This window comes from Octopus sinensis, linkage group LG12 (assembly GCF_006345805.1).
Source record: "Octopus sinensis linkage group LG12, ASM634580v1, whole genome shotgun sequence".
NCBI lineage: Eukaryota > Metazoa > Mollusca > Cephalopoda > Octopoda > Octopodidae > Octopus > Octopus sinensis.
The window spans coordinates 21,290,533-21,299,398 of NC_043008.1; the positions used below are offsets into that span (position 1 = coordinate 21,290,533).

The 8,866-nt window shown below is 39.3% G+C and overlaps 1 protein-coding gene across 1 annotated transcript in view; it reads left to right on the top strand.

Annotated features, from left to right (window-relative positions):
- The window catches only part of LOC118765693 (uncharacterized protein PB18E9.04c-like), a 206,946-nt gene that overhangs the window by 197,836 nt on the left and 244 nt on the right, over window positions 1-8,866 (top strand). Inside the window, exons 14-15 of the mRNA XM_036508073.1 lie at window positions 5,616-5,718; window positions 8,825-8,866. The exon at window positions 8,825-8,866 is cut by the window's right edge and continues 244 nt beyond it. Of these exons, the coding sequence (XP_036363966.1) occupies window positions 5,616-5,718; window positions 8,825-8,866 (145 nt within the window). The remainder of the gene's footprint in view (window positions 1-5,615; window positions 5,719-8,824) is intronic.

The following is an 8,866-nucleotide window of genomic DNA, read 5'->3' on the forward strand; positions in this document are numbered from 1 at the left end:
TCAGTCTCTTTTGCCGAACCGCTAAGTTACGGGTATGTAAACAGACCAGCATTGGTTGTCAAGTGATGTTGGGGGGACAAACACACACACACATACAACGGGCTTCTTTCAGTTTCCGTCTACCAAATCCACTCAAGGCTTTGGTCGGCCCAAGGCTATAGTGGAAGACACTTGCCCAAGGTGCTACGCAGTGGGACTGAACCCGGAACCATGTGGTTGGTAAGCAAGCTACTTACCACAAAGCCGCTCCTACACAATGATAATACCAAAAATAATAATGGTTTCAAATTTTGGCACAAGTTTTGAAGGGAGGGGGAAGTCGACTACATTAACACCAGTTTGCAACTGAAATTTATTTTATTGACCCCCAAAAGAGTGAAAGGCAAAGTTGACTTCTGTGGGGTTTGAACTCAGAGTTCAAAGAGCCAGAAGTTTTGCCACTGAGCATTTTGTCCAATGTATTAACGATTCTGTTAGCCATGTCACTTTAATACTCCTTTCGACTATGGGTACAAGGCCTGAAATTTTGTGGCAAGCGGGATAATCAATTACATCAACTCCAGTGCTTAACTGGTACTTACTGTATGGACAGGGTGAAAGGCAAAGTCAACCTTGGCAGAACTTGGAAGTGGACAAAATGCTAATGATTCTACCAGCTTGTTGCTTTCACCACCTTAATAATAATAATAATAATAATAATAATAATAATAATAATAATAATAATAATATAACTGATTGGAAGTGTTATCATGTACATTGTTTTGTCTTGGTATAAAAGATGGGCTACAGCAAATATTCTGCTCAATACCACAGATTTGCTTGTCAGTTGTTTGACCTTAACCAGTTGAGCATGTCCCTTAGTGGCTGACGATATGTGCATCTCTGATCATGAGCAGAAGTAGTGGGGGAGCATCATAGCCATGTGTTGAGAGGGATTCTTTGGGGTTTGAATAGTTCACTTCTGGAAACATGGGTGGTTCTTTCAACATCCTTAAACAACCCTTATTCAGGGACTGTTTGAGCGTGATGGGCTACTCAACCTGAAGAAAATTCTAACTGGGCCCCACCTGCAAGGTCATGTGCTGTTTATCTTGATATGAGATCACCATGTCGCACACATATGGTTGTGATGCATGTGCCTGGTGTGCCCTTATCAGACGGGTAGTCATGATGGGTATATTGGGCTTCGTATATTTTACCCCAGTGTCACTTTGATGGCATGAACTGCTCTCTCACTCAATAATAATAATAATAATAATAATAATAATAATCATGATGATGATGACGATGACGACGACCACCACCACTATCGTTTAATGTCTGCTTTCCATGCTAGCATGGGTTGGATGGTTCGACCGGGGTCTGGGAAGCAAGGAGGCTGCACCAGGCCCAGTCTGATCTGGCAGTGTTTCCTAACGCCAGCCACTCCGTGAAGGGCATCCAGCTATAGAAACACTGCCAGATCAGACTGGGCCTGGTGCAGCAATAATAATAATAACAATAATAATAATAATAATAATAATAATAATAATAATGATAATAATAATAGATTCATAGACAACTGATTTCAAAGCATTGAACTAAAAGCCGAATGGAACATCAAATTTTAGTTGTGCAGGATTACTGCCAAAACCATAAATATCTATAAAGATGAAATGATAAAGGAAGAAGCTAATGTCAAGAGGAAATTGTATAATTAGTTAAATGAGATGACATGGCTACGTCATTTCTGTTTCCTAATTGTTGCAAAGTGTGAGTACATTGGCAGACACAATCCAGTCAGCAGTGGTGTGTATTGGGCAAGATATTGCAGGTTCGGTGTGAAGTGGTATGAACATGTACCTGATATGGTAATGCATGACAACAACCTATTCCACAGTAATCTGGGACATTTTTGTCGAGTCTGTCAAGGAAATCAAAGCAAACTTCTAGATATAAGAGATCAAAGACATCGTTTTTATTGGATTATTTTTTGAAGCTTAGGTTGGCAAAGTTTCTCTCTGGGATTAACATCAGAAGCAATTTTTATTATAATCTTTAACACCATTACCATCATCATCATCATCATCATCATCCTCATCATTATTGTTATTGTTATTATTATTATTACTGTTATTTACTTTTAACCTACTGTTTGCTACAGTGATTTGCCGAAACACACCCAGCATCCTAGGGTGGGTTAAGGATAAGAAATGTTAGAGTATGACTGAAAGCTTGCGGAGGGAAAGTGGCTGAGGCAGTAGCGAAATATCTTCATGTAATACAACACAGCCATTTGAATTGATAGGGTTTTTCTAAGGATGTGGGCAGTACTTGTCAGCACAATCATTTAGATTTCTCTGAATCATGGTGCTCCTGGGATGTTATCTAGATGTTTTTGACATCCCCCTTTTTTTATCATACCTAGGGCATCCCATTGCATGATAGTTCCACCTCTCACATGAGAATCCCTTCAGAGTCATCTGAAAATTTAAAGCAAGCTCACCTTTTAATTATTGATGAAGCATCAATGTTATCATGCAGTGCTCTGAGAGCCATTGATCTGCTGCTGAGGCAAATTATGAATTTGCCCAGACCATTCAGTGGAAAAGTGCTGCTACTTGGTAGGGACTTCAGACAAACTGCTCCTGTCATCCCAAGGGGGATCCAATGCAGCAGTAATCGAGTCCTCAATTAAGCAATCTCCACCCTGGCATTTCGTAACAAAACTCAGTTTGCCAGAAAATATGTGAATGGCTGGACAAGATGACTTCAACAGGTGACTCTTAGAGGTTGGAAATGGAACTCTCTCCAACAATGAAAGGCTGAAAGAAAACCTCATAGAAATTCCCCAAAATATGGTATCTACAAATAACAATGCTAGAGAAGATTTTGGGGAAGAATTATTACTAGACAATGATGAAGCAGTTGAAAGTGTGTCATTGACAATCATTGTGACACCCAATTATATAGATTGTCTTCACATAAACACTGACATAATGTCATTATTGCCTGGTGACAGGCAACAGTCTGCAGAAGCATTGACACCATTCTTGAAGAAAATAATGAAGCTGTTATCATTATCCGGCGGAGTGTTTAAATTCACTGACACCTTCTGGGATGCCACCTCATATACTGACCTTGAAGAGGCATTCGATAGTCATGTTGCTAAGGAACCTGAACCCAATGAGAGGTTTATTCAATGGGACCTGGATCTGAGTACTGTCCATCAAGGATTTTGTCATTCATGGAAAAATACTTAGTGGAAGTAAGAAAGAAGAGGCCTTTATTCTGCGCTTCAACCTCCATCCCAGTGAGACAGCCCTTCCCTTTAGTATGAGTAGACGACAGTTTTCTGTTGTCCCAGCATTTGCAATGTCTATAAACAACTCAGAAGGGCAGAGCTTCTATAATGTTGGCATCATCCTACCATCACCAGTGTTCAGCCATGGAGAACTTTAAGTTGCATTGAGTAGAAGTAGAAGCAGAAATCATATTAAACTGTTTGGTAAAGGACCATCCAAAACAAGGTGAACTCATTGGTGGTGGGGTTTTCACTAGAAGTGTGGTGTTGAAACAGTTATTAAGATAAAGGTTGTAATCTTTTCATTTCATTTTCCGTATAATTTTCATGCTGTCAATTCTAACAGCATGAATACACTGGTAATAACAACAACAGCAACAACAATAATTAATTTTCATTATCATCTTTCAGTTCTGTTTCCATTTCCTGTCGAGTGTCTTCCTGACACCTAGGGCAGAGAAAGTCACTGTATACATTGGTAGGCCATTAAAATAAACACACCAGATTGTTCGTTTACATAATCATGTGATAGAGAAAGAAGGGCAGAAACAAGGTGAGCTCATTGGTGGTGGGGTTTTCACTAGAAAAATGGTGTTGAAACAGTTATTAAGATAAAGGTTATAATCTTTTCATTTTATTTTCCATATAATTTTCATGCCGTCAATTCTAACAGCACGAGTATACTGGTAATAATAACAACAACAGCAACAACAACAACAACAATAATTAATTTTCAGTATCATCTTTCAATTTTGTTTCCATTTCTTGTTGAGTGTCTTCCTGACACCTAGGGCAGAGAAAGTCACTGTATACATTGGCAGGCCATTAAAGGCGGCGAGCTGGCAGAAACGTTAGTACGCCGGGCGAAATGCGTAGCTGTATTTCGTCTGTCGTTATGTTCTGAGTTCAAATTCCGCTGAAGTCGACTTTGCCTTTCATCCTTTCGGGGTCAATAAATAAAGTACCAGTTTCCAACTGGGGTCGATGTAATCAACTTAATCCCTTTGTCTGTCCTTGTTTGTCCCTTCTATGTTTAGTCCCTTGTTGGCAGTAAAGAAATACATTGGTAGGCCATTAAAATAAACACACCAGATTGTTCATTTAAATAATCATGTGATAGAGAAAGAGGGACCGAAAGACAGAGAAAAAGGAAAAAAAACAAATAAATAAAAGGGGAAAAAAGAAAGAAAAGTCACAGTGATAATACTCTTCTCAGTACATGTGACGTACCTGTTCAGATAATCTTTTGCACTTCCTGCATAGATGGTATGCCAAGGGATCATTCTTAAATAATTTTCCCTTCCTCTTTTCATCATTCCAAGTGTTCCTTCAATCACTGGTATTGTAACCCGTCTTGAGATGCCACATCTTTTCGATTTCAATTAGCAAATCTTTATATTTTCTGAGCTTAGCAAATTCTTTTGCCAAGATATTATGGTATGCTCATGTCAATCAATAAACAGACTTTATTGTTTTGGTCTTTCACAACAATGTCTGGTTTATTTGCTTTGATGGTCCAGTCTGCACATAATGGAGTGTCCTAAAAAATTGTTACATTCTATTATTATCATCATCATTATCATTATAATTATAATAATTATTATTATTAAAATAGTGAGCTGGCAGAATTTTTACTGTGCCAGACTAGTGCTTTGTGGCATTTATTCCATCTTTATGCTCTGAGTTCCAGTTCCACCAAAGTTGACTTTCATTGACTTTTTGGAGTTAATAGACTACGTATCAGTTGGCGTATTGAGGGTGGCGAGGTGGCAGAAACTTTAGCACGCCGGGCAAAATGCTTAGCGGTATTTCGTCTGTCTTTACGTTCTGAGTTCAAATTCCGCTGAGGTCAACTTTGCCTCTCATCTTTTCGGGGTTGATAAATAAAGTACCAGTTATGCACTGGGGTCGATGTAATCGACTTAATCTGTGTGTCTGTCCTTGTTTGTCCCCTCTGTGTTTAGCCTCTTGTGGGTAGTAAAGAAATAGGTATTTCGTCTGTCTCTACGTTCTGAGTTCAAATTCCGCTGAGGTCAACTTTGCCTGTCATCTTTTTGGGGTTGGTAAATAAAGTACCAGTTACGCACTGGGGTTGATGTAACCAACTTAATCCTTTTGTCTGTCCCTGTTTGTCCCCTCTATGTTTAGCCCCTTGTGGGCAATAAAGAAATAAGAATACGTATCGGATTGATGTAACAAACTTGTCCCTCTCCCAAAATTTCTGGCCTTGTGCAACAATTTGACATCATTCTTACTACCACTGCTGCTGCTGCTACTACTACTACTACTACTACTACTACTACTACTACTACTACTACTACTTCAATTACAGGATCAGAATGCAGAATCATTTGGAACATCAATGTTTTCACAATCAAAAGAAGACAATAATACCGATGGACAAGGCATTTTCTCTGGTTTCTCACAATTGTCAGGTAAGATAGATGATGTGTGTGTGTGTGTCTGTGTGTGTGCGTGCAAGATTGTGTATGCATGCACACATGTATGTGTGTATTTATTTATTTATGTATGTATGTTTGTACGAACGTATATATATATGTATGTATGTATATGTATGTTTGTATGTATGTATATATATATGTATGTTAGTAAGTATGTATGTATGTATGTGTATGTATATATATATATATATATATATATATATATATATATATATATATATGTATTATGTTTGTATGTATGTATGCATGAAGCTAAGGCTGCACTTAAGAATGAGGACGGTTTACTGAGAAGTAGACATTGGATCTTGGTGCAGCCGTCTGGCTTGTCAGTTCAAGTCAAATTGTCAAAACAATGCCAGCATGGAGGAATGGAGGAGGTTACATGCTAATAATGAATATTATATATATATAGGCGTAGGAGTGGCTGTGTGGTAAGTAGCTTGCTTACCAACCACATGGTTCCGGGTTCAGTCCCACTGCATGGCATCTTGAGCAAATGTCTTCTACTATAGCCTCGGGCCGACAAAAGCTTTGTGAGTGGATTTGGTAGACGGAAACTGAAAGAAGCCTGTCGTATATATGTGTATATATATATATGTGTATGTTTGTGTGTTGTGTTTGTCCCCCCCCCCAACATCGCTTGACAACCGATGCTGGTGTGTTTACGTCCCTGTATGTTAGCGGTTCGGCAAAAGAGACAGATAGAATAAGTACTAGGCTTACAAAGAATTAGTCCTAGAATCGATTTGCTCGACTAAAAGGCGGTGCTCCAGCATGGCCACAGTCACATGACTGAAACAAGTAAAAGAGTATATGTGTGTGTGTGTGTACATTTTTCTGTGATGGTTTTTTTTTTTGGTAACCAGCATTGATTTTTACAATCTATAAAAAATAATTATATAAATTTCAAGCTTACAAGCAATTACTGTGCAATGGCTAATGAAAATAGTTTAATAATGGGGCATGTAAGCCCTTGACAGAAAAAAGTAGGTTTTCCTGTACACATGCAAAAACCTACTTTTCTCTGTCAAGGGCTTATATGCCCCCTTATTAGACTATTTTCGCTAGTCATTGCATGATGATCGCTTTTAAGCTTTAAACTTATGTGATATTGCATATATATATTATATATATATATATATATATATATATATATATATATGTATATGTATACATATATTTTGCTTCTTTTAGTCATTAGACTGTGGCAATGCTGGAGCACAGCCTTAAAGAACTGGACTTAGGTGTTTAAGCCTGCTACTTCTCTCAGTGTCTTTTGCCAAACTGTTAAGTTATGGGGACATAAACAAAGCAACACCAGTTGTTAACAGTGGCGGAGGACAAGCATACAGACACACACACACACACACACTAACACACACACACACACACTCACACACACATGCACACACACACATACACACGTGTGCACACATGTATACACAATGGGCTTCTTTCAGTTTCCGTCTGCCAAATCCACTCACAAGGTTCTGGTCTGTCCAAGACTATAGTAGCAGACACTTGCCCATGGTGCCACACAGTAGAACCATATCTCCATATCTCCAAGAAGCAAGCTTCTTCTATACACACACACACTTATATTGGCGTATATATATATGTATATACAAGCGTAGGAATGGCTGTGTGGTAAGTAGCTTGCTAATGACCCACATGGTTCCGAGTTCAGTACCACTGTGTGACACCTTGGGCAAGTGTCTTCTACTATAGCCTTGGGCCGACCAAAGCCTTGTGAGTGAATTTGGTAGACAGAAACTGAAAGAAGCCCATCATATATATATATGTGCATGTGTGTGTGTATATGTTTGTCGTCCCACCCCAACATCACTTGACAACCGATGCTGGTGTGTTTACGGCCCTGTAACTTAGTGGTTCGGCAAAAGAGACTGATAGAATAAGTACTAGGCTTACAAAGAATAAGTCCTGGGGTCGATTTGCTCGACTAAAGGTGATGCTCCAGTATAGTCACAGTCAAATGACTAAAAGAGTAAAGAGTAAAAGAGATATATGTATGTATATGTATGTGTTTTCATGTGTGTGTATGTGTGTGCATGCTTGGTTTTCTTTAACCCCTTTAACTTTTAAACCAGCCATATCCGGCCCCAAATTTTCTACCTGTTTTATGTTGAAACTGGGCAGATCGGGCCTCTCACACCTACCCAACAACGACCTTGTAAAAATATACTGTTACATCATTGAAATGCATGATCATTTGAAATCAATGTGAATATATAAGCTTTACATTTGACAAAGTGAAGGCGCATGGCTCAGTGGTTAGAGCGTCGAGCTTACGATCGTGAGGTTATGAGCTCGAATCCGGGACCGGGCTACATGCTGTGTTCTTGAGCAAGACACTTTAATTCACGTTGCTCTAGTTAACTCAGCTGTAGAAATGAGTTTTGATGTCACAGGTGCCAAACTGTATCGGCCCCTTTGCCTTTCCCTTGGATAACATCGGTGGCATGGAGAGGGGAGGCAGGTATGCATGGGCGAGCTGGCAGAAACGTTAGCGTGCCGGGCAAAATGCTTAGCGGTATCTCGTCTGTCGTTATGTTCTGAGTTCAAATTCCGCTGAGGTCGACTTTGCCTTTCATCCTTTCGAGGTCGATAAATAAAGTACCAGTTACGCACTGGGGACGATGTAATCGACTTAATACCTATGTCTGTCCTTGTTTGTCCCCTGTATGTTTAGCCCCTTGTGGGTAATAAAGAAATAGGTATGCATGGGCGACTGCAGGTCTTCCATGAATCACCTTGCCCAGACTTGTGACTAGGAGGGTAACTTTCTAGGTGCAATCCCATGGTCAGTGTCGTGACCAAATTGGGTCCCGACATTTGACAAACCTATGTGAATGCTGAAGGGTTAAGGTCTACTTTCCATTGAATACAACTCAAGCCATCGACTAACCAGAACAAAGTGACAAATTTCATTTTACTAATCCTATGATTTTTAGCAACATATCATCATAGTATACAAAGTACAAGTGTGTTCTATGTTAACAATTAACTCTTCTTCTTTACTCTCTCTTTCTTTTTTTTTTTCCCCACCTCTCAACCAAAGCTACTGAAGTGGATGCACCAGTAGAATTCAGATTCTCCAATT